The 24,537-nt window shown below is 36.9% G+C and overlaps 4 protein-coding genes, 1 long non-coding RNA gene and 1 pseudogene across 9 annotated transcripts; 5 read left to right on the top strand and 1 right to left on the bottom strand.

Moving 5' to 3' along the window:
* Positions 1–701: 701 nt before the first annotated feature.
* LOC113725518 (receptor-like protein kinase THESEUS 1) lies at positions 702–4,133 on the top strand. The gene is made up of 2 exons (XM_027248727.2): positions 702–1,210; positions 1,376–4,133. Exon 2 carries the CDS (start codon positions 1,391–1,393, stop codon positions 3,890–3,892), a length of 2,502 nt encoding a protein of 833 aa, XP_027104528.1. The 5' UTR covers positions 702–1,210; positions 1,376–1,390; the 3' UTR covers positions 3,893–4,133.
* A 469-nt stretch (positions 4,134–4,602) lies between these two features.
* Positions 4,603–6,915, top strand: LOC113725519 (aquaporin TIP1-2). Its single transcript, XM_027248728.2, has 3 exons — positions 4,603–5,717; positions 5,904–6,154; positions 6,260–6,915. The coding sequence occupies exons 1-3, from the start codon at positions 5,585–5,587 to the stop codon at positions 6,632–6,634; spliced, it is 759 nt and encodes a 252-aa protein (XP_027104529.1). The 5' UTR covers positions 4,603–5,584; the 3' UTR covers positions 6,635–6,915.
* A 3,865-nt stretch (positions 6,916–10,780) lies between these two features.
* Positions 10,781–13,593, top strand: LOC113723787 (cytidine deaminase 1-like; annotated as a pseudogene).
* A 924-nt stretch (positions 13,594–14,517) lies between these two features.
* Positions 14,518–18,997, top strand: LOC113725515 (phragmoplastin interacting protein 1-like). 4 transcript variants are annotated; one of them, XR_003457354.2, is made up of 6 exons: positions 14,518–15,160; positions 15,823–15,994; positions 16,122–16,168; positions 16,257–16,765; positions 17,415–18,115; positions 18,650–18,997. XR_003457354.2 is itself a non-coding variant. In XM_027248725.2 (5 exons), exons 1-4 carry the CDS (start codon positions 14,646–14,648, stop codon positions 16,759–16,761), a joined length of 1,239 nt encoding a protein of 412 aa, XP_027104526.1. In that variant the 5' UTR covers positions 14,518–14,645; the 3' UTR covers positions 16,762–16,765; positions 17,415–18,997. The 4 variants fall into 4 exon arrangements, 3 of the variants coding, with proteins under 3 accessions (XP_027104526.1, XP_027104527.1, XP_027104524.1); XM_027248725.2 differs by having other exon boundaries at positions 17,415–18,997; XM_027248726.2 differs by lacking the exons at positions 17,415–18,115; positions 18,650–18,997 and adding an exon at positions 16,856–17,056.
* Positions 18,998–19,916: 919 nt separating this feature from the next.
* Positions 19,917–22,231, bottom strand: LOC140034970 (uncharacterized). 2 transcript variants are annotated; one of them, XR_011838865.1, is made up of 2 exons: positions 21,502–22,231; positions 19,917–20,411 (listed from the first exon to the last, which is right to left on the bottom strand). It is a non-coding gene; the product is annotated as an uncharacterized lncRNA (long non-coding RNA). The 2 variants fall into 2 exon arrangements; XR_011838866.1 differs by having other exon boundaries at positions 19,917–20,346.
* Positions 22,218–23,780, top strand: LOC113721516 (protein SOSEKI 5-like). The gene is made up of 3 exons (XM_027245555.2): positions 22,218–22,706; positions 22,803–22,872; positions 23,006–23,780. The coding sequence occupies exons 1-3, from the start codon at positions 22,475–22,477 to the stop codon at positions 23,655–23,657; spliced, it is 954 nt and encodes a 317-aa protein (XP_027101356.1). The 5' UTR covers positions 22,218–22,474; the 3' UTR covers positions 23,658–23,780.
* The last annotated feature ends 757 nt before the right edge of the window (positions 23,781–24,537 follow it).

Raw genomic sequence — 24,537 nt, 5'->3', positions numbered from 1 at the left:
ATCTTTGCTCGTTTGATTTTTTTTTTTTTGGTTTAATTATTATCTTTCTTGGGGTTGGGGGCTGTCACAAGCCATAATTCTTCTCTTTTGTAGTTGTTGGCTCCGCGTTGTGCTCGTTTTCAATAATCAATGCAGCATGTAGCGCAAGAAGAGAGTTATCAGTTGGAAGGTTTCTTTTATTAGAAACTACTTTAATTTGAGGTCCAAAATAATGTTCCAGCCACGTGATTGTGCGGGCTTACAGCCTTGTATTCTCGCCTTTCAGGTATTCAAGCGGGGTAAAGAGCGTTTTGGATAGACCTGAAATACCTTTACTTGTTCCGCACTGAATTTCCAAGACAACATATGCTTGAGCACAACAAGAAGTGTGATTTTTGGAGATCAAAATCTGAACTCCTAACCTAATCAGGATGAAGCAAATTATGATATGACATGGAGACCTTCATTTTTTGAAGGGAATTGCTTTAGCTCGTTAAAAGAATTTGTATGGATTTTATGTACTTGCAAGTTTTGTTAACTACCCCATGTGTTCTCTTTAACACAGCGATCAATCCAAGAAATACTGGCAAAATACCAAAAAGATAGGTGGGTGGGCTAAGCGCTGGATGAGTTTAATTAATAATGCACATGCACATGGTTGGAGTACAACTTTTGAGCTTTAGGTTCTATCGGAAATTGGAAAGAGCCAAATGCGCAGCAAAAAGGCCAGTTCAATGATTCCATATTCTCCTTTTAACCTTCAAGTTCACGCCTCTCACTTGAAACTCCTGCTCAAGCAAGCAAGAACCAAAAAAGGCAGTTGGTCAACGATTGATGCCGATGCAAGGGACAAAGACAGTTAATAATCTATTGGAGCTGGACAGTTGTTTGACTGACTGGGCTTTGTTAGTTAGTTATACTCCTAGTTCTGTTGTTTAACTCTTTTCGCTTTATTTTTGCAGCAGTATTAGTAGTAATCAAGAGTCACAGTTTCCCAACTTGTTCTTGGAGACTTTAATGCTGTCAGTAGTCCTGAGTGATGCTTTCACTCAAGCTGTAAGTGAGGAGAGACCAACATCTTGGGAAAAGTAGCAAGAGCATGTCACTATCATCACTATTCATTACTATCTCCCCCAAAACTCCATAATACTACTGCTGTTCTTTAGTCTTCTTCAGTCTGCCTTCTATCTCTGTCTTTTTTGGATTTCTCGTCAGGTTTTTGGATAACCAGGTAAGCTCCATCTCATTTAGCTTGTGTCTTTCCTTGAAAAATTTGTCCCATTTTAAGTTTAAGCTGTCTATTTCGTAGCATGGTAGTATTAGTATTCTGTAGAGGGTAGTCCAATTTGATCTGTCTTTTATCTTCATTCTGCTTCATGCATTATCAAATTTGCAGCTGCGCGTCAAGAAAATGAGCCATTTGAATCATCTGCTTTTCCTCTGCTTCATATGGGCTTTCAGTTTTAGTTCAGTAGCTTCTCTTTTCAGTCCTAAAGACAGAATCTTGATCAGCTTTGGGGCAACCAAGGAAATACAACTTGATGATGGCAGATTGTTTCAACCTGATTTTGGAAATTCTGTTGTCAGTTTGTCTTCTAATTCAGACTCGGTGGTTTCAAACACTGCCTCAAACGTGCCCGCTGTATGCAATTCCGCCCGAGTATTCACTAGGACTTCAAAGTATACCATTAGGACTAAGCAAATTGGACGGCACTGGCTAAGGTTACATCTTTTTCCTGTTAAAGATGATAGATACGACTTGAAATCTGCAGTTTTCTCAGTTGTGGCGAATGGGATTGCATTGCTACATGGATTTTCCTTTTCAAAGTTGGAGGATAGCTCCCCTCTGCTTAAGGAATATGTAGTTGAAATAGGTGGATCAAGCTCAGAACATTTGGTATTGACATTGTCTCCCTGGAGTGGCTCTGTTGCATTCCTTAATGGCCTAGAGGTGGTCTCTGTGCCAGATGGCCAATTTGATTTCCGTGTGCTTCCAGTTCCAAAGGGATCGGAATTTGTGATACCAACACATGTTGCTCTAGAGACGGTGCATAGGATTAACATGGGGGGTCCACTTTTGACACCAAAAAATGATACACTGGGGAGAACTTGGAAACCAGATATACCATTTCTCTTGAATGCTGATAGTGCACGTAGTGTTTCCAAGGATCCCAGATTGATCGAGTATCCTGCTGGAGCCTCGGTTGAAATTGCTCCTAATTGGGTTTATGCCACGGCCCAAGAAATGGCAGATGCCAATGTAACTGATCAGAAGTTCAATGTTACATGGATATTTAGAGTTGAACAAGGATTCAATTATTTCATAAGGATGCATTTCTGCGATATTGTAAGTATTGCTCTTGATACATTGGTCTTTAATGTCTATCTCAACAATCAATCTGCGATAGACTCCTTTGACATCTCTAGCAAGACAATGGCATTGTCAGCTGCTTACTTCATAGACTTTGTTCTCAATGTTTCTATGGGATTAAATCAAATTATTGTTCAAGTTGGCCCTACAAGTCAGGGGACCTTCCCTGCCAATGCAATTCTGAATGGCTTGGAGATAATGAAATTGAGCGGTCCTACTGATAGCCTGGATGAAAATGTTGCTGCGAGTCCAATTGGTTCGAAGGTGCCAAAGCCTAACAGGCACGTGATGTTAATTGCTTTCGCTTGCGTCGGAGGATTAGTAGTTTTGCTACTGATCTTAGCTGCTACTTTGATCTGTTCCCGACGGCAAAAGAAGCCAAAGCAATATTCACTGGCATGGTTATCTTTTCAAATGGGGAACTCAGAAACTAAAATTTCGGCAGGTAGTTTTGCTTCATCCACACCTTCACTTGGCTTGGAGCGTGTTCTGGCTTTCTCTGAGATTCGTGAATCTACAAAGGACTTTGATGAGAGCTTGGTCATTGGTCTGGGTGGGTTTGGCAAAGTCTACAAAGGAGTGCTGGACAATGGGGTCGTGGTTGCTGTCAAGAGGGGAAATCCAAAATCTCAACAAGGACTAATCGAGTTTAGGACAGAAATCGAGATGCTTTCTAAACTTCGCCATAGACACCTGGTATCTCTTATAGGTTACTGCGAAGAACTGAATGAAATGATCCTTGTCTATGAGTTCATGGCTGGAGGACCCCTTAGGAAGCACTTGTATGGATCAGATCTTCCTCCCCTTTCATGGAAACGAAGACTGGAAATATGCATTGGAGCTGCAAAAGGACTGCATTATCTTCACACAGGAGCAGCAGACATTGTCATCCATCGAGATGTCAAAACAACCAACATATTGTTGGACGACAATTTCACTGCAAAAGTGGCAGATTTTGGTTTATCAAAGCTTGGACCTACACTTGATCAAACTCATGTAAGTACTGCTGTGAAGGGAAGCTTTGGATACCTTGATCCTGAGTACTACCGAAGACAGCAGTTGACAGAGAAGTCTGATGTTTATTCTTTTGGAGTAGTACTCCTAGAGGTTTTGTGTGCTCGGCCAGCTATAAATCCTGCACTTCCCAGAGAGCAAGTAAATATTGCAGAATGGGCAATGCACTGGCAGAAGAAGGGGCAATTGCAGAAGATAATAGATCCCCTTCTCATGGGCTCTATTAGCGCAGATTCACTTAGAAAATTTGGTGAAACAACAGAGAAGTGTTTAGCTGAATATGGAAATGAAAGGCCAACAATGGGAGATGTTCTGTGGAACTTGGAGTATGCTCTTCAGCTTCAAGAGGCTTCTACTCAATCAGTGCTAGATGATAATAGTGCAAACCACATCCCAGAGGTACCAGGATGGATACCTCGTGTTGAGTCTGTTGAAAGTGATGACATTGACATTGTCAGCAACCAAGAATCTGATGCCACCACTTCTACTGGAGTATTCTCCCAGCTGATAAATCCAAAGGGTAGATAAGGAGAGATCTGAACTACTTCAGCTGCATAACTAAATATGTTCATTTCTCTACATTTGCTGTTTCAAATGTAAGATTTAGCTTGCATAGGTTAAGGAAGTAGCTATCGACCTTGATCATTATAGTATACGCACATACATTCATCTCTTTGTGGATCAAATGATAGTAACTTTTGATTGATAGCTGAGAACTTCGTATTAGATTCTGAATTGAACCCCATTTGCTCTCCAGGGTGACTTTAGATGACTTCTCTTCATAAAGTTTGTCGCAAGTGTTGTAGAGCTCTTACAGGGTTCACCACCGAACATATTCTTCTGCATATTCATAAAGTCAACTTCCTTATCAAATAAAAGTAGATAAAAAATATGTACAGAATTTTAGCTTCCCGAATTAAAACCTGATGACAAACTGGCGAACCATATAGTGAGCTCCTGCCAACCACATCCAAAAGCTATTGAGGTCCCTAGGTTACACCATAATGTAAGTCGCCTGATTCCTGCTATCTAGTGTACAAAAGATGAAGGAAAAGAGAGAATTCAGATCAAGAAAATTAGTTGGACGTGTGAGTATTAATGACATTGCAAAGAAAAAGGTACTAGCACCTGTGAATGTAACTATTAAGAGTTCAAAAGAATTGGTTAGATGATGGCTGTGCAAGCTCCCATTAGCTTTTGCAGTGTAGTAATTTTGACTGTCCAAACTGCAGAATTATGAGGTTCATGTATTGCAGGAAGCATACTAGGCGATGACTTGCTCATAGTAATGCATCGCCATGATGGCCAATGCAACTAGATTCTTTACACCATAAAAGGAGCCTAATAGTGATAACTAAGTATATAACTGATATCTATCAATACAGGTTCTTTATCAGTGGCATTCAGAACCTTAAAGAGGATTCCAGATCTTACGAGGAATAGCAGGAATGGAAGAGAAATTCGCTTTAGAAGAGATTCCAAGTGAATTTTGCACTACTTTTTAGTTAGCCAGGAGAGTCCCTATGCAAATTATGATTTCCCAATTGACAGGGTGAAACCACTGGTTTTAGAAAAAAGCACCAAGTCTGGACTTAAACTATAATGGTAGGCTCTGAGTAAGATGGTATTCCTCATATTTGAATCATGATCTCCCATCAGCATGTTACCATTAAAAGAGGTCTCCCAAGGCCAGAAAATTATGTCCATTTCATGTTTCTAGAGTAACTGCAATTATGTCTAGTGGAGTTTTATTAGAAGAATACACATGCTATTTGTCGTAGTACATCTTTTAGAGCATAAATACAGTCAAAATTTCTGGACGGTCGATTTTGTAGAGCCAATTACAAAGCAGCCCTTTTCTAAACCAACATGAGATTGAAATGCTTAAATAGTACATTACTACACACTCAATCTGGAACTTGGACCTAACAACAGCACTTTTAATTGGCTCTCCAAGTTCAGAGGAGGGCATGGACTAAATCATCACCAAACAAGTGGCACTTGTGGGACGAAGTTATAGACTTGTTCAGTTAGGCTCATTACCCGATTGTAACGTTTCCAAAGCCCTTTTTGTCGGCTATATAAGTTGAGATTATTGAACTACTCTAACTCAGGTGTAGATCAATATAGTGAATAAAAGAGGAAGGGCTGCAAGCTAAAATTTACTGCTAGAATTGATCTTTGATTGATTGAAAAAGCGGAGCAGCAGAAGTTGCAAAAATGCCCATCTACAGAATTGCAATCGGGACACCAGGAGAGGCAAGCCATCCAGATGCACTTAAAGCAGCAGCTGCTGAGTTCTTCTCCACGCTCATTTTCGTTTTTGCTGGCGAAGGCTCTGGCATGGCCTTGAGTAAGTTCTCATTATCAATAATAGGTTTAACCCGCTCTATATTGGCATTATACGGTAATGGGTTTAAATGTGTGCTGAATTTGTGAGATTCATTGAGTAAAAGATGAGCATCATCTATTGATGAGAAAGAATTGGCCATAAGGCACCGTTCAAATACTATAAAATGCCTTAAATTTTTGATGGCAGATAAACTCACGAATAACGGACCACAAACAGCATCGGGGCTAATAGCTGCAGCAATATCGCATGCATATGCACTTTTCGTGGCTGTTTCGATTGGTGCAAACATCTCCGGAGGCCATGTCAACCCTGCTGTCACCTTTGGTGCCTTAATTGGGGGTAACATAACACTGCTCAGAAGCATCTCGTATTGGATAGCACAGTTACTGGGATCCACTGTTGCCTGCTTGCTTCTCAAACTCGCTACCGGCGGATTAGTAAGCCCATAACCTCTCATGATCATGCAATCATGTCTGGATCATATAAATTCCTAAACCCTCTTAGTATTAATCACTCGAGTTTCTTGAAAATTATTTGATCAGGAAACACCTGCATTCACGTTATCATCTGGCGTATCAGTGGGGAATGCATTGGTACTGGAGGCTGTGATGACTTTCGGCCTAGTCTACACGGTTTATGCTACTGCAGTTGATCCCAAGAAGGGAAATATAGGTGTGGTTGCACCCCTTGCAATTGGGTTCATCGTGGGAGCTAATATCTTGGTTGGTGGCGCTTTTGATGGAGCTTCCATGAATCCTGCAGTCTCCTTCGGACCAGCTGTGGTGAGTGGCGTATGGACTCACCAGTGGGTGTACTGGGCAGGCCCTATGCTTGGTGCTGCCATTGCAGCCCTTGTCTATGATAACATCTTCATGGGTGACAGCACCCATGAAAGATTGCCTGTCACAGATCATTAGGCCAAGACTATATATCCTTCTGAGTTTTGGTATTGGCAATTTTGATTTCTCAATTTTGTCATTAATTCAGGGGAGGGAGTAAAATAAATTAAAGAAAGATGAGAAGGTTAAGCATCAAATGTAGAGAGGTTGCTTTATTTGGTTTTTCTTGTATCTTAGCAATTAAGCATGGTAGTATACTTTTCCGCTACGTGCATGATATTTGTGACGAGTTCCCCAGACAGGACTTTCCTCAATTGCAGTATTAGTAGATTAATACAGCTTCCTCTTTTCCTTCCTCATTTTTATTTATTTATTTATTTTTTTTGCAAGTTTAAACTCCATGGTGCGTTTGATAACTAATCGGCTGTTAAATTGCATACTGGGAGAATAACAAGTAACAAACTATGAAAACCTTTTTATATTATGGAGACATCTTTAAGCTTTGTAATTACTCTTTATCTTTTCTTAAATTGTAGTATACTATCTTGTATGCTATAAGTTGTAACCGAGAATTAATAATAATACCTTAACAAAATTTCCTTTTTGTTAGCCTTGATAAGAAGTCACTCTAACTGTAAAGTATAAGGAAATATGTACAAAATTAGAATTCGCTCTAGATAAACCTATGAAAATTTCTCCGGAATATGTTTATATGAAATATAGGGCCTGTTTGGAACCTGAGTTTTTTGGGAGTTTGTCTAAAACTTTACTGTAGTGTACTGTAGAAGTTTTTGAAAAAATTTTGTAGAAGTTTTTGTAAGGTGAAAAACTTTTTTGTAGAAGTTTTTGAAATGTTACTGTAGACGTTTTTTGGATTATTTTTAGAGGTATTTTTAAAACATATTTTTGAGTATTTTATAATTTATAATTTTTATACTTTTATATTCTTAAACATTTATGCATTTATAAATATTTAGAAATAAATATAAATGTATAAATGTATAATTAATATAAATGGATAAATTATAAATGAATATTATATAAATGTATAAATTATAATTTATAAATGGATATGATGATTATGTATAAATGTATTAATATAATTAATATAAATGTATAAATGTATAATTAATATTGTTTATAATTTATAATTTTTATTGTTTAAATATTTATATGCATTTATGCATTTATAAATATTTATAAATAAATATATTTATATATTTATATAAAAATATATAAATGTATTATATTATATATAATACATAATATACATATATTTATAAATGTATAAATGTATAATTAATATAAATGTATATATTATAAATGAATATTATAGAAATGTATAAATTATAATTTATAAATGTATATGATGATTATGTATAACTGTATTAATATAATTAATATAAATGTATAAATGTATTAATATTATGTATAAATGTATAATTAATATTGTTTATAAGTTATAATTTTTATTGTTTAAATATTTATATATATTTATGCACTTATAATACATTTATAAATAAATATATTTATATAGTTATATAAAAATATATAAATGTATTATATTATATATAATACATAATATAAATATATTTACAAATGTAATAATTGTATATTATTATAAATGAATATTATATAAATATATAAATTAATATGTTATAAATGTATAAATATATAATATTATGTATAAATGTATTAATATAATTAATATAAATGTATAAATATATTAGTATTATGTATAAATGTATAATTAATATTGTGTGTTAATATTATGTATAAATGTATTATGTTATACATAATACATAATATAATTGTATATAAATATACATAAATATATATACATAAATGTGTAATATATATAATATGTATTATATATATTAAATATATAATATATAATATTTATATAAATGTATAATTACATATTTATATTAATATTAATTTATATGGTATATAATATTTATATAAATGTATAAAAATATATTTTAAATAAAATAAAATATTTATAATATGTTTAAATAAATATATAAATATATAATATTATAAATATATAATATATATAATAAATTTTTGAGGGTGAGGGACTCAAAAATTCAAAAAAATTTTTTGAGGTTGCCGGCGGCGCCGGAATAGGTGATCGGCTCGAGGAGAGGTGGTGGAGGCGGTGTCTGGTGTGGTGGGTTGGGTGAGGGAGGAAGAAAATTTTTTGAGAAATTTTTTGTGTATAATTTTTGAAGTGTGTAGGTAAAAAACTTTGAAAAGGTTTTTGGGGTTCCTGTAGCAAAAGTTGTTAAAAAACTAGTAGCTAAAAAACTTGGTAAAAAACTAGGGTGCCAAACAAGTCCATAATTTACACTTGACTGTTAAAATTGAGGGGCGAGGTTAGTGTAATTTCAGCAAATGAGGGTGAGTAGCCTGTAGTCACGTCAACCAATGTGACCCCTTTTTTTTTTGTCAATTAACACCATCTATTCTACTCCTACTCTTATTATAGCCTATTTTAAGGGAAGGTACTGAACCAATTTGAGTACTGATCGAGACTAAATCACTTTCGGATTAGATAGGTACACTATGCACCATATGAATTTTTTGGTAAAGCCACATGTAGTGGCAATGGAAGACAAAATTTGAACTCTTAACTTTCCACTCCACTAAAACTTCAAAAGAATTTCTTAAAGTCTACCACGTACGCCATGATACACACTTTTCAGGTGTATTTGGATAGACCCTATTTTTGCACTTTTCAGGTGTATTTGCCTTGGACCAAAATTTGGATAGACCCTATTTTCAAAAATCTAATAGTGTAGATTGTGTCACATTACTTAATGAGATGATGTGGCACAATCTAGATTATTGACTTTTTGAAAACCGGATTTGCTCACACTTTGTGTAAATTGATTTGACCCTTAAAAAAAAAGGATAAAATCTCTATTTTAGCCTCTGTCATAAATTGATGAAATAGTTACTTCCAAATTTTTTTAGAGAAAGCAAAAATCTAACTTACTAACCATAAGAATACATAAAATATCAATTATTATTCTTTCTTATATTTATATCATTTTCCTAATTAACTTTATTTTTAATAATTTAATATTTAAACTATGAGTGTGTTTGGATAAGAGATTATTTGAGATAGAAAAATTTGTCAAATTGGTCCCTAATATTTACCAAAAACACTTTTTTAGTCCCTAACATATAAAATCAGTCAAAATGATCCTTCACATTTAAATTGTGAGCCAATTTGGTCCTATTGCTCATTTTTGTTCGTTTCTCCGGTTAAAAATAGCACGCCCCCCTCACGTGGTCATATTTTTAGGGGTAAAAATAACACGCCCCCTCTGCTAAGACTGATTCACATGGATTTGTTAGACCTATACCTCCAGTTCCTAAGTCAAATACTCAGATGTCTGAGGATCTCATGGTAGATGCACCATTGGGAAATCGACAATCTACATCAAACTATTCTACTGCTGCAACTATTCCAGTGAGTATCATAAACATCTTTTGCTTGTCAAATACTCATATTTTACCTTTATGTTGTCTAACAAGCCTTCGTTAAAATTGTCAAGATGGAGAATATTGGGAAGTACAAGTGCTCTATCTGCCACCAATATGGTCACACCAAAGGCAGGTGCACTTCCACTGTTGCAGAGCTTTCTCGAGGGCAGGCACATGAATCTTCAAAGATCAGTGAAAAGCAAAAGAAAAATTGAAGTGCTGGTGGCTTGTTTAAGCATCTTTTGGTGGCTTTTGCTACAACTTTTATGTTGTATTTTGCTTTTGGGATATTATAGTTCATGTATTACGACTTGAGCTAAGACTTTAGCACTGCTGTAAAGAGCATCTTGGCTGTTAGTTTTTGCTGTAAATATTTTGCTGTTAGTTTTTGGCACTGCTGTAAAAAGCATCTTAGCTTCTTATCTTTTGTGGAACTGAGTTTGGCCAAGTTTCTTTTCCCTCTATTAAGTATTTTGGACGGGTATAATTCTGTTCTTGGCTAGTCTAAAGCAAGTAAATAATTTCTATGTGCATGATATGAGAGATCAATTTTGGTGCCTCCTTAGCCTCTGATGTTTTGAAAAGTTTTTGCATAATGTATTAGGTTCAACAAGCTTGGCTCCATAGATCAAGGAGATGGACAAGATGTTACCATCCTGCTGTATCTGATCTTATTTTTTATGTTTGTACTGTTATGTGGTTCTAATATCTGGTTGATATGATACATTCATGGGGTCACCTGAAACAGTTGGCAAGAGAACTTCTATGTATGTTACTGCAGTATCTAGATATTTGCACTATTGCTGCCAAAATGGGGTCCTTCAGAAGTTGATAGTACATTTTTCTTTGTTGTTAGGACTGGACCAGTAGCAGAAATGATCGATAACCATGTAGCTCTTTAAGATTTGACCAACCGAAACAATTTTATTTAGATCATATTGATACTTTTATCTTAGTTTAGTAAACATACATTTGGTTGTAAAGTTTCCATTAACAATATCTTATAGGTTTTGAATTTTCAGTTTCTGGAATTTTATATTTGTTCCTGTGAAATGGTTAGTCATGAGCAACATGTTCGCAGGACAAGCTTATCATTTGTTATTTTTTGATAAAATTGCATTCACAGAATAGATGTAACCTTTCATTGCCATTTACTTCTGCTGTTGTGTGAATCCATCCATTCTTATCAATTGTTGATGTTTAAATTTGAGTGTATCTGCAGCTTATTATCTTCAAATTCAATGTTAAGAGACATGGCCATTCATCATCTTCACTTTTACATTAGTAAATTTCTCTTTCCGACAATCAATTGACCAAAAAGCAATTTTGCATTCATAATTGTAAATGGTACAAACATGAGCCTTTCCTATTACACAATAATTACCAAAAGTGCTGCTGTTACTATTACACAACCATTAACAAAAGTGCAGCAAGTACAAAAAGCCTCCTCATATTTTGGATGCTGCTACATGCTCTCGGATTCACATCCTTCGATAAAGCCAGACAGAATTAAAACAACATGTTAGACCCACCAATAACTATCTTCCAATTTTTGTTTAATTCCAGCTTATTAACAACAGCAAAGTACACATCCAAGAGGCAACCAAAGCAGTTCAAAGCAATTTTTCTCTTCGGATTCGCTGTTCTTGATCAGCTTGTAGTCGGTTGATTGATCTTAATAGACCAGGTATTATTGACACAGATCTACTACACATTGGCGGGTCATACTACTTGAAGTAATCACAAGCACGAGTTACCTAAAATGCACGAAAAACCTCAGATATCAAGACCAAATTTTAACCCCACATCCCAAACCCAAACTGACCTGAAATTTCAAGAAAACTTACTCCATAATTTGGACAACCATAGAATCTTCTCCCCGGATTTGCAAGTTTTCAAGAAGTTACAATGATGGGTTCCTTTCCACAAAGACATCGCTCGTTTGGATCCATTTTACTCTTTAAAGGTTAGCTTTTACTTCTGAATTTCTTGCTACTGTGTTTTCCGCTTCAATTCAATGGGTTAGTGAGGCGATTAGATAAAGGAAAGATGATTTTTTTCAATCGGTAATGAAATGTGTTTTTCGATTTTGCCCCTAAAAATATGACCACGTGAGGCTTTTAGCTGGAGAAATGAGCAAAAAACGAGCAATAGGATCAAATTGGCTCACAATTTAAATGTGAATGATCATTTTGGCTGATTTTACATGTTAGGGACTAAAAAAGTGTTTTTGGTAAATGTTAGGAACCAATTTGGCAAATGTTAGGGACCAATTTGGCAAATTTCCCTTTGAGATATTATTTGAAATCATTACTATAATATTTTTTATGATAGGGCAAATTATCCAATTGGCCATTGAACTCTTTGTTTAGATAAAAATAAATCTCTCATCTATTTTTTACTGACTTTAGACCCTCAAACTTGTAAAATTGGACACCCATAACTCTTTTAGCCAGTTTCTCCGATTTTGCAACTGGAAGGCCAATTTAAACGAATGCTAGTGTGCTTCTTCAAAGGACATTTTTGTCCGCATCTTCTAAATAAAAAAGGAACAACTCCTCCACCTCCTCTCCACCTTGGTTCAACCAGCCCAGTCTCTTGCTCGTCCTCCCATCTCCAAATTCTCCGTCGGGGCCGTCGGCCTTGGCTCCGACAGCCGCGTTTTTATAGATGTCAATCTCGAGTTCCCTGTTCTCCCCTTAAATCAATCCGTCCACGCAGAGCAGTTCCTCTGCAACAACCTCACCGTCCATGGTTGCCCTCGCTTCATTGCTCTCGCCGTTTCCGCCGCCCCTTATGGCCACTGCCGCCAGTTCTTCTAAGAACTCCGGGATTCTTCTTCTCTCCAAATCCTTATCACCTCCGACCACTCAAATCAAAACTTTTCAAAATCTCCCCTCCTCTTTAAGCCATTGGCGAAATTCTTAACCAACCCATTTGGCCCCTGTGATCTGTTGGATAAAGAATCTCTTCTCCTTCTCAAACCCCATAGCAATGGGCTATCTTTTGATACTTCCCGAAAACACACAAATTTGTGTAATGGCTATTCAAAAGAATTCGAACTTGATGGGCATTTTAAAAATTTAAGCAATGGGTTTTACGAAGAGTTGGAAGAAAGTGAGGCCCTTCTGAGGATAGAAGCCTTGGAGGCTGCTAACAAGTCACATGCACCGTATAGCGGGTGCTCATCCGGGGTGGCCCTGATGGATCCCAAAGGGAAAGTGTACAGGGGATCATATATCGAGTCTGCAGCATATAATCTGAGTTTGGGGCCGGTTCAGGCTGCATTAGCGGCGTATATAGCTGGGGGAGGAGGTGGATACGAGAGAATTGTGGCGGCAGCTCTGGTGGAGAGGGAAGGTGCTAAAGTCAGTCATGTGGAAACAGCGAGGTTGCTGTTTAAGAGGGTCTCACCTAAGTGTGAGTTTAGGGTGTATCATGGCTCTTCTGTTGAGAATGGATGTAAAAAAGCTTCAGAATGATATGAGGTAACAAATAGTATTCAGGGTAGATGTTGTGATTGAATTGCTTGCAATTGTGGATTTTGTACGTCAGATATCTCAATCGCAAGTGAAGGGATGAGTCAATAATATTTGAGAATCTAAGTTCTTCGTTTCTATAAATTTTGTTTTTGGTGTGTGTGTGTTTCCTATTTTCATGGGATCCTAGTTGCATAGGCTATATGTGTATCATTGCAATTGCTATGTGATCTCTTCACTTGAACTCACTCCTACTCTTTGTGCTTATGGATGTGGTGTCTCACCAGAGACAACTATGGTGGTCTTGCCGAGAATAGCGGCTGCAATGGCATCTCCATTGGAAAGTTTGGATGAGGATAGTGTTTTAGCGGCTAATTTTGATAGGACTGGTGTCCAGAGTGGGGGAGAATTGGGCAGTCGAAGGAATAGCTATGACTTTGCTAGTGGGGAGATTCCTGAAAACGGTGGTAGCACTCTCCTGTAGAGAATGAGGAGAGAGAGTGTGGCGGCAACGAGGGTTTTGTAGAAATGGAAGAAAGAATGAGGAGTTGTTCCCTTTTTGCTTAGAAAATGTTGACAAAAATACTCTTTGAAGAAGCACACGGGCATTCGTGTGAATTGGTCTTCCATTTGCAAAACCGGAGGAATTGGCTAAAAGGGTCACGAGTGTTCAATTTTACAAGTTCGAGGGTTTAAAGTCATCAAAAAAATAGATAAGGGGCTTATTTTTACTTAGACAAAGAGTTCAAGGATCCATTGGATAATTTTTCTTTTACGATATGATGTATGTGAAATAAAAAATAATTAAAAAATAAAAAATGAATAGAAATTGTAGTTGTATTCCTGAAAAAAAAAAAAGAAATTGTAATTATGATACAAGCGAAATATACCTTGACGAATGGACGCGTCTAAATTAAAAATTAAGAAAATTTTGTATCGTTTTCGGACAAATTAAGAAAATCAGTAAAAATCAAAACGCATCGTTTTACAGGTGAACTGACTGGCATTTTTAGGGGTTTGTGATTCGGATTCTGCTAAAACCCTCAAGCAGCCCCAAATTCATTGGTCTCTAGTTGGGGCTCCAAATCCCCGAACGTTACAGGCGATTGAAGAGAATGGTTTTGTCGAATAAGAAGCTAAAGCAGACGCTTAGAGCGGCTAAAGCTGAATTATTGGCAGCTTCAGAAGCTCAAAACCAATCCATAAACAAAAATTTCCAGAACCCGGAATACCCAGATTTAGGGACCCAAAAATCTCTCAATTCCCTTCTTGAGTCAGCATCCCAGAAGCCCAGATTGTCAAAGAGAGAAAAACGCAGACAAAAGGCACCTTCTTTGCAAGAAAATGAAGAGAAATTGAATAAAGACGAAGATGCTGGGTCAGGGGGTATGGCTGAATATGAAAAGAGGAAAAACAAAAGGAAAAGAGATGAAAATCAGGAACTGGAAAATGGGGAGGTGAAGAAGGTGAAAAAATTGAGCAAAAAGAAGAAAAAGAAGAAGAAGAAAAAGAAGAAAGAGAGGAAGGGGAAAGAAGTGGAGGAGAATGGAGAGGTGCAGGAGAGCTTGGGAACTGAGGCCGGTGTGATTGATGACCAAGATTTAACACAGAGGCTTGATTATGATAATAGGTATGTTAGCTAATATAGTTCGCAATTTGTTTCGATGATTCCATCTTCTTTTTTAAAGGGTTCAGCTATTTTAGTCATCAGCTGAAGTAATTTTATTTATCTATCTATCTGTTTGTTGGCTTCTGCTTTTTTGGAATGATATGAACAATGCTAAACATTTCTCATGGAGTTAAATGATGATTTATGTGTTATTATTTTGACATTGAAGTTTGAGGCTGTTGACAGCCATCGTTGCTAGCTGTTTTTCAACCTCTTTTCCAAGTCGTTATTTGCTAATTCATCGGTTGTTGGACACCCTTTTGCACTAGTTTTATAGTGATTGTCTATGTCAAAAACCGAAGTGGAAGGTCTAGAGAAGAAACTTGAAATAATAAGTTAGATATCTTACTCAAGAAACTGAGTCATCAAAAGGTGTTGCCTTTGATAACTGGTTTAGATGGGTGTTAATTATCAGTCTGGTAATGCAAAGATCATGTCTTTGTTTAGGAGCTTCCGCACAAATTTTTCATGGATTTAATTGTCAATAATTGGTAGAATTTTTTGCATTTGCAAGGTCTGAGCTAAGGGACCTTTTAGTTACATGTGATCTCACGATACTGAGCTGCCATTGATTTTATTATATTTTCTTTGCTCTTCATTTTCTCGTGTTATTGTTACTGCAGTGAAGGAAGTTTGGATGCCGGTACTAAAGTTTATGTTGGAGGTATACCATACTACTCGAGTGAAGATGATATTAGGAGTTATTTTGAAGGTTGTGGCACCATAACTGAAATTGACTGTATGAAGTTTCCAGAGAGCGGAAAATTCAGAGGGATTGCCATCATTAGTTTCAAGGTATGTTCTGTAGTGATCTGGTTATGATGCTAAAATATTGCTTGTTTGTTACACTTCAGTGTCCATGAAGACAGTTCGTATTTATAGCTTGTTGTGGAATCCTTGTCTCATTGTTAACCAATTGCAGACTGAAGCTGCAGCAAGGAGAGCATTGGCCCTTGATGGGTCTGACATGTAAGTAAAACTTATAAAGACTTTCTTTAGTTCCGATAAAAGTTAATGTTGTTTTTTGTCATGCTGAAGAAATTACTACATCTTGCAGGGGAGGCCTATTCCTAAAAATTCAACCTTACAAATCTGCTAGAGTTACCAAAACGTCTAACTTTGCTCCTAAAATTGTGGAGGGGTACAATAGGATCTACGTTGGAAATTTGTCCTGGGATATCACTGAAGATGAATTGAGGAAATTTTTTTCAGTCTGCAATATTTCGTCCATCCGTTTTGGTGAAGACAAAGAAACAGGAGATTTCCGAGGTTATGCCCATGTGGATTTTTCAGATAGTCTTTCCCTGAACACAGCATTGAAATTGGATCAGAAGATTGTTTGTGGAAGACCCATTCGAATATCATGTGCTGTTCCAAAGAAAGGATCAGAAGATAAGACAAAACCGTTACCAGAAAATAATCAAGCTGTTGGTGATGGTGCGACTGCTGTTAGCGGGAAGATTCGGAGGAGGACATGTTACGAGTGTGGAGAGCGTGGCCACCTTTCATCTTCTTGCCCAAAGAAGCAAACAGCTGACCAAACGAGTCTTCAAACAAGTTAATTTTGTAAGACATCTAACCTTGTAGTTTTCTTCAAGTTTCAATTGTATAAGGTCCAAGAAGTCATTTGCGCTTCTTTTAAAATTATTGTTTCAGGAATCCCTTAACAAGTTGGAGTCCGAATTTTGTTGATTTTTCAAACGTTCTATGTTACGCAGCGTGCAAGAAAATTTTCATCATTTTTGTGCTTTAGGGATAGGCAAGTCTTACTATTCCTGTCAGTGTAAAACTACTCCATTTGATCTGCTGGTTCTTTGTAGAATTGTATATTCAATTCTTTTCCATTTTTGTTTTTAACTTTCATTTTGCATCAAGGCAGTCGTGTTGGGAAGTGTACGTGTTTTTGAAAGACAGCCCAACGTGAGTTTACGTGCTGTGTTAGTAATTAAATGTTAGTTTCAGTCTCGATTTGCCATTTGCAGTCATCTCCTTGTCAATTTTTGAGGTCACAAACCAATGGAATTTGGCCAAAATGCAAACACACAAGCAATGACACAAAGTGGCAAGTACCATTCTAATGAATTTGTGCCGACACTACAATATGGCACTAAGAGGCATAGAAGGGTTTTTTTAGTTATGATGTCTGGTATGAAGTTGAAACTGCAAAAGTAATCTTTTAAGTGGACTAAAGCAAAGATTGTGCCAAATGCTGCAGGCGGACTGGCTCTCGAGGTCCAAGGAGCTGGAAGGCATAAGATGATTTTTTTCTGACATTTTCTTGAAGAAACTCAAGAATTCGGCAAAATAAATCTAGATCCCCGAACAACTTTCAAAAGCCGGCAACTTTTGAAGGCGCCTAAGGGACTTATCTACCCATTCTCAAACCCTCCCACTACCGATGTGGGAAAGAACCCCCACAGGAGCAAGTCCAGCAGGGCGGCTTCTACTAAGAGTTAACTAACCCCCACCAACCCCGGTATGACCCCCCCCCCCCCCGGCATAAGATGATTTAGCTTCTGTTTTATTGCAGTGTAGAATCTGTCTCGTATCACACTGAAATTGGAGTCTGAGAAAGCACAGAGACTCCTCCTCTTAGTCCTCAAAATATAAATTCCTTCCCCAGTTTCACGGGTGGCTTGGCTTTGACTTTGGAAACTGGAAACTGGTAACAAGGGAGCTTAATTGTTTGTTTGTGAATTTGGCCCGTGAGTCGGCTTTCTAGTCATAGGTCCTGATTCACCACCATTGTGTTGGAAATTTTCCCCCGTGATGTTGGCATTCTCCCCTACAATGAACTCCCAGGGGTCAACGGGCTACTACCCAAGAAATACTCCTGCTTCACGTCGAATTTCTCCGAGTGATCTTCTCTTTACTGCCACTGAGCAGCTCACCAGTCTTCGTCCAAATTCTACCTAGGTAATTTGACATCTTCCCGTCTTCATCCTAGCTCTGCAGCATGTTTCAATACCCTCTCCAAATTATCTTGTTATCTTAAATTAATAGGTTCAGACTGAAAATAACTTCTTAATTTCTACTTCTTTTTTTTTTTTTGGAACAGAAGAAACAATTTCAACCCCTCGATGATACAAGCTAATCAATATTAGTTGGGATATTTTCTAATATTAGTACTACTGCCAGAAATTTGATAAAAATTGAAGGTTGCCCAAGATTAGAAGCAAGAAAGTTCTTCAACTTCGTTATGCAACAACAAGTATCGAGTACTCTTATCATTATTATAGTTATTTGTAACATCAAAAACAACTTACAACCGACAAACTCACCTACCCGAACTGTTCAGACGTCCCAAACTTTTATTCTTCAAATCTTTTTTAAGACTTTATATACTAACGCATGCGCTGTACTGCTACTACTAATTAATTTCCACATAAATTGTGCTGCTATTAATTAAACTGTATTGTCACCGTCCCAAAAGAATTGGTATTGTTGTAGGATCATTGGCTACCAAAAGACACAGATCCGAAAGAGGATGGATACTAGCAGCTACTATAAGACTAGTTCAATTTTCAGCAGGAAATCATGAATTTTAGCACCGGATTTGCGGCGGGTATTAAGACCCATGGTTTGTTGGTTAGCTACTACATGTCCCCCAGCCCCCAAAAGGGCCAAAACCCAGCCTTAAGTCTCCGAAATTAGTTAAGGGTACGTTTGGTTCTATAGAATTAGAAATGAATTAGAATTGAAATTCTATAGAATTAGAATTCTATGAATTGGAATTCCAAGTCATTTCAATTCTTTCGTTTGGGAAATGCATAGAATTGATACGGAATTTATTTGAAATTCCAAATTCTTTGTTTGTATGACAGAAGAATTCATTAGGAATTAGAATTGTTTTCATGAAACATTTGCTTACATAAAATTTTTCTTTTTTTTTCTTTTTTATATAATAATTTCTTTTTTTTCTTACATTTAGCTAATTTTTACTAAAGATTTAAAAGAAAGAACCAATTTGTGCCTTTAATAATTTATTTTTTCCCACTCTCATATCAATTTCTTTGGTGAACATTTCCAGACTTAGGTTGTGCTAAGCATAGCATTAACGAGACGTGTCATATTGACTGCCTTCTTTTGTTCAAGTATGGTATAGATATTGGCATCCAACCAAAACTGGACCTCACCCCCTTAAAAGTAAATCCCCAATGACACTAGCATATTTCTTAAAACATGGTAGAATACTAGACAGTGAATTAGTCACTAATTAACTCAAATAGTACGTTTGTAAAACAATTTAATTAACATTCTCAACAAATAAATTCAGTTTACTATTCGAATTCTGAATCTAACAGTTGATGGTGGAAAAGGGTGTGGAGAAAGGTGGAAGGACCAAAAAGAAAAAAAAATCCAACATGCCTGAGTTATACTGGACACTATTTTTTTTATTGCGGACTGCAAGCAGTAATTCAAAAAAATAAGGATCCAATGGCTAGTAAAGGAGCCACTGACTGCATGAAAAAGACGAAGCACTGTCAAAGCTTATTTTATCACCCTTTTAATACGTGTTGATACTCGTATGCATACTTGCTACTGCTGCTATTTCTGCAGTCCAGCAGTGCACTACACCTCCTCTTCATGTAGGGTAGTGCAGCATTTGGAGGCACGCCACATCCACATTGTCAATTGTTTTACAAACGTACTATTTGAGAAAGAACGCAAAGGTTCATGCAGCTAAAGGACAAGTCAGGGCATCAACACAGGCAGCTATGTTAATCTCAATATCTAAAATGCTATTTCATCAGACAAAAGATCCAATGTCCCATTCTTATCATCTCAAAAACAGATAGAAAATAGCTGAAATACTCCCTCGAATCTTTCTATAATCTTGTTTTGATCCATTACATAAAAAACAAAGAACTCATCAGAATTTAAAAAGTCATGGATACACGATGGAGTAGTAACAACTTCTACTTGCTCTACTTGGGCTTCCAGCAATCAGCTCAACTTCTTCTACAAAAATAACTTCAACTGGAGATTACCCAAAAAAAAATCAATTACCAATGTGCATCAATAGCCAATCCTTTTTTAAAGTCATCTCCGAGACCAGAAAAAGTGTCATACTTTGTCCTGTCATTCATAAGTGAAATACCCTTTGCCTTTCCTTTTTGACTGAGATGTTGCTTCAGATGCCATATCTAAGGCAAATATGCACCAGAAAAACATCACAATGTCATGTTCTTAAGAATAGATTCAACAGCCACTGCATTATAGAATTAAAAGTGAGAGGCAAATATGCAACAGAAAAATCCATACATATGTTAAATGAAGAACTTATGCTGACTTATTTGGACGGAACCTTTTTGTAAAAGCAATTTGGAGATGTTGCTAAGATCATCACTTATGTGCACAAAATAGTTTGGAGATGTCCTAAACTTATTCTAGTGACTTAAAGCTTCTACTGGTAAGGATTTTCCAGCACACTGCAACAAAAGAAAGAAACAGAAAAGTCCCGACAAAGCTTTCTTTCTAGAAACAAGACTAATTGGCTACGAGAAACATCAGAATCCTTCTAAAGCCTTCTATGAGTCTCATCAAAAGGAAAGATTTAGTAGAGTCTCATTTAGAGGGAAGCTCTAATGGAGTTGCATCCTTAAAATTATCGATGGATAATCAGCTGAAATTCTACATAACACAAGAATTTAGTGTACTTCAAACCAAGAAGAATTAAACAAGAACAAGTTTCCGTAAATCATATGAGACATTAATCTTATCTAGATGATAGAGAAATAATATACATTGCAGAATATTGATAATTTACTAGAACACTGCTTGCACAAAATACAGGATATGAAGCAGACATGAACCACAACAAAGCTAAATATTTCATCTTTCAGTGTAGAATCCAAATGCAGTATCAATTTGTGGTTCCACAATGCAAAAGCTTCTAATAGATCTCAAAAAACCATTTTAAGGAAGACATACGAGATTACCCCTTTCATCTTCATCACCAATATGATTTTAAACTAACATTATATATTCCAACAAGCTAAAACTTGGACTCGATTTAACTAATTGAACTCAAACCCAAAATAAGAAAAAGGAAACAAACGATCAACTTGTGCTTTTTTTTTTTTTAATCCTTATTAACAGCATAAATCTAGAAGCCAAAAATACTAGAGCAAAATATCAGAAAATACAAAAAAAAAATTGCTGTTTGATTGGCAAAAATTTAGACAAATTTACCTTCACAAAACAAAACAAACCATTGCAATGTATCCAATGAAAAAAAAAGCTATGTAATAAAGCCCATAACCAATGATTAATTGAAAAAATTTCAAAGATCGAGTTACCTTTCACAAGCCCTAAATGTGTCTGAAATTTGGGGAAAGCGGGAGAGCTGAAGGAGAGAGCTCAGAAAATAAGGATGGGAGGAATAAAAATGATTACAGCAGCAATGGAGGAGCGGCAGAGGCTACCAAACTGATTGAGCCATATCCTTGTGAACTTGGTACTGGCTATGGTCAGCCTTGTTTATCTACGAAATTCGCATGGCGCAGCCCATATCACTTATAGCCACTGGATTTGAGCCAATTTACAGAAAGAAACCCTATAATTTCACTCTTAACATGCGTAAATGAAAGTAGATGTTCAATGCTGGGAAAAGGCAGAGGAGGAAGATGAGTAAGAGGAGAGACAAGGCGTCAGCAATGGAAGTATAGGTGGAGGCAGAGGAGGAAGTATGGGAGGAGAAAGAGCTGCAAAAGAAACGGTGGTTGGTCTGTGACAAGAGATAGAGAGAGGACTTTCATTTTCAGTTATGTTTTTGTTGATTATATAGAGACCCGTTTCACTGATTTAATCCATCTAGGATCCGCGTACTAACCCGAATAGGAGGTGAAATTATGGAATTGGAATTGTAATTCTTAGGTCCTACCAAAGAATTGAATTTGTGGAATTGATGGCCCGTAGAATTCGAATTGAATTCTAATTCTCTGGCATTGATAGTGTCCAAACCGAAGATTTGGAATTGGGACTTCAATTCTAATTCTAAGCCTCCAATTCTGTGGAAACCAAACACACCCTAAGTGAAATTCTGTACGGGGCATTGGCTTCCAAATCTCAACTGATAATACCCGCCACCTTCCTCTCTTTCCTAAGCCTTTGTCCCCCTCGTATATTTCTCTTCCACTCTTCCTCTTCCTACATATACCTACTACAACATCTATTCATGCACACGCCCAAGTGGGATTCCTCTACAGTCTAATACTCTTCAGATTTCCTATTTTTTTCCCCTTCTGATCTGAGTAAGAAAGTTGGGTGGATATGGCAGTGGCTAATTCCAGGCCTAGTACAGAGCTTTTGATGCCCAAGAAATGGAATGAGAGATCCGATAGGAGTCCTGAGAGAGCTAAGATATGTTCCGAACATCCAAAATTCAACTCCATTCTCGACGGGAAAGTCCCCGTCATTTACTACCTCGCCAGAAATGGCCACCTCGAGCACCCTCATTTCATCCAAGTTCCCCTCTCTTCCTCTCACGGCCTTTATCTAAGAGGTAACTCGTCTTCTTACTTCTGTGGGTTCACTTTATGCTTTTCTTTCCTTCTTTTTTGATAAATGAAATCAAATTGGGTTTGTTGCTTCGTCGCAGATGTCATAAATAAATTGAATTTTCTCAGAGGAAATGGCATGGCTCATATGTACTCGTGGTCCTCCAAAAGGTACACCATAAAAGATATCCTATAATTTTCCTATGCTCGAATTCAGATGAGATGAGTTTATTTTATTCCGAGCAACTCATGTTTTGGAGCATATATTTGTATGAACGAAATTTTGCCGAATATTTGACAACAGGAACTATAAGAATGGATACGTGTGGCAGGACTTAACGGAGGACGATTTGATTCAGCCGACCAACGATCGCGATTACATTCTCAAGGGATCAGAGCTGCTGCATTCCTCACCCACCGTCCGATCACTCCAACCAACCAAAAACGATGCTCACAATTCCTCTTCTTACTCGAGAAGGAAGAAAAATCGGTCCTGGGGCTCCTTTGATAATTCCACTTTCAAAAACGAGTACCGAGTTTACAAGTGCGAGTCGAGTCGCGAACTCGGAGGTAAGCTAGCTGACATGGCAACTCAGACGGAGGATAAGCGACGTTTGAGTAGGAGTTTGCGGGAGGAGTACTTTAACAAGAGCGTGGAGTTGTGTAGGGAAGAACTGTCTCCCCCGTCGATGCCTAGCTCGGAAGGATTGGACGGTGTGAGTGGATCTAGAGCCGTCGATCGATGTCCTGGAGTCGATGATCGTCGGACGGCTGAGAATGAGTGCACCAGTGGGAGAATCAAGCCTTCTCGTGTTCTGAATTTGATGCACTTGATTACTTGTGGATCGTCGATCGCGGTTAAGGATCGCGGTTCAATGAAGAAAAAGGACAGGCGGGGGTATTTGATGGGCGTGAAATTTGGAAGCACGGTGTTACGCCATGCAGGGAACCTATAAGGTTCTGCAAATTGCAATGTAACGTGAAAGGTTTACTTCTTATTAAGCCCTTCAAAACATGTTAATGTGCCGATCAGGCCCTTTAAAGTTTAAAAGATGATTATTGATGTCCCTTTCCATCTAGATTTGGCATTGCAAGGTGATTGTCATATTGGTCCAATCGTGTCGATAAAATCCCTACAATGCCCTCGAATATACTTGAGTTGTTACACTTGCACTGTTATCAACAATGGGATGAGTCGTGATTAAAGAATTAAACATATATGATGAATCCATCACAAAGCAACTAAAATGCCCTTGATTTGTATTTAGGAAGATGAGGGAGTCAAAGGTATAAAACTTTTGTATTAATCTTTTTTACATTGATCGTGTATATATTGTCAGTATTGGATAAATAATAAATATGTAAAATTTGAATTTAAAATTCAGGTTTTGCACGTTTGTCATGGATTTAACGGTGATAGTATACACATTATCAGTGCATATAAGATTTACTCAAAACTTTTTAGCGTTAAAAGCCTCGTATTTTTCTTTATCTTTTTTTTTTTTTTTCTAATCCCGTTCTTATAAGCTCAATGCTCATAATTCATCGTACGGGATACTCATTTTTGGTGGGGAAAAAAAGTTTTGTTGCTTGTAAAATTGTATTGGGCCTTTTAAAGTTAAATGGACTATATGACCAATGAGAAGAGAAAATAATCCATGAGATACATGGCCTTTCATTGCATTCATCGTTACCACACCATTGTACCTTCACCCTTGGGATTCCTCGGTTAATTTGTTTCTCATTTTTACGAAAAGTAACCTTCATTCAAAAGCTTATTAATGTTGAGAGCATTTGGATTTGATTTTTTTCGTTAGCTTATTATTTTCTATGGCA

This window comes from Coffea arabica, chromosome 2c (genome assembly GCF_036785885.1).
Source record: "Coffea arabica cultivar ET-39 chromosome 2c, Coffea Arabica ET-39 HiFi, whole genome shotgun sequence".
Classification (NCBI taxonomy): Eukaryota; Viridiplantae; Streptophyta; class Magnoliopsida; order Gentianales; family Rubiaceae; genus Coffea; species Coffea arabica.
The sequence above is the reverse complement of the archived record's forward strand: the minus strand, read 5'-3'. Positions and strand labels throughout refer to the sequence as shown.

Bases quoted from the DNA above. Each gene is read 5' to 3' on its own strand.
- LOC113725515 (XM_027248725.2), top strand. From the start codon at position 14,646: ATGGTTTTGTCGAATAAGAAGCTAAAGCAGACGCTTAGAGCGGCTAAA. The intron at 15,995-16,121 runs GTATGTTCTGTA...AACCAATTGCAG, and splicing joins TTGCCATCATTAGTTTCAAG to ACTGAAGCTGCAGCAAGGAG. The intron at 16,169-16,256 runs GTAAGTAAAACT...TACATCTTGCAG, and splicing joins GCCCTTGATGGGTCTGACAT to GGGAGGCCTATTCCTAAAAA.
- LOC113725518 (XM_027248727.2), top strand. From the start codon at position 1,391: ATGAGCCATTTGAATCATCTGCTTTTCCTCTGCTTCATATGGGCTTTC.
- LOC113721516 (XM_027245555.2), top strand. From the start codon at position 22,475: ATGGCAGTGGCTAATTCCAGGCCTAGTACAGAGCTTTTGATGCCCAAG. The intron at 22,707-22,802 runs GTAACTCGTCTT...GCTTCGTCGCAG, and splicing joins TCACGGCCTTTATCTAAGAG to ATGTCATAAATAAATTGAAT. The intron at 22,873-23,005 runs GTACACCATAAA...ATTTGACAACAG, and splicing joins TACTCGTGGTCCTCCAAAAG to GAACTATAAGAATGGATACG.
- LOC113725519 (XM_027248728.2), top strand. From the start codon at position 5,585: ATGCCCATCTACAGAATTGCAATCGGGACACCAGGAGAGGCAAGCCAT. The intron at 5,718-5,903 runs GTAAGTTCTCAT...TTTTGATGGCAG, and splicing joins AGGCTCTGGCATGGCCTTGA to ATAAACTCACGAATAACGGA. The intron at 6,155-6,259 runs GTAAGCCCATAA...TTATTTGATCAG, and splicing joins AACTCGCTACCGGCGGATTA to GAAACACCTGCATTCACGTT.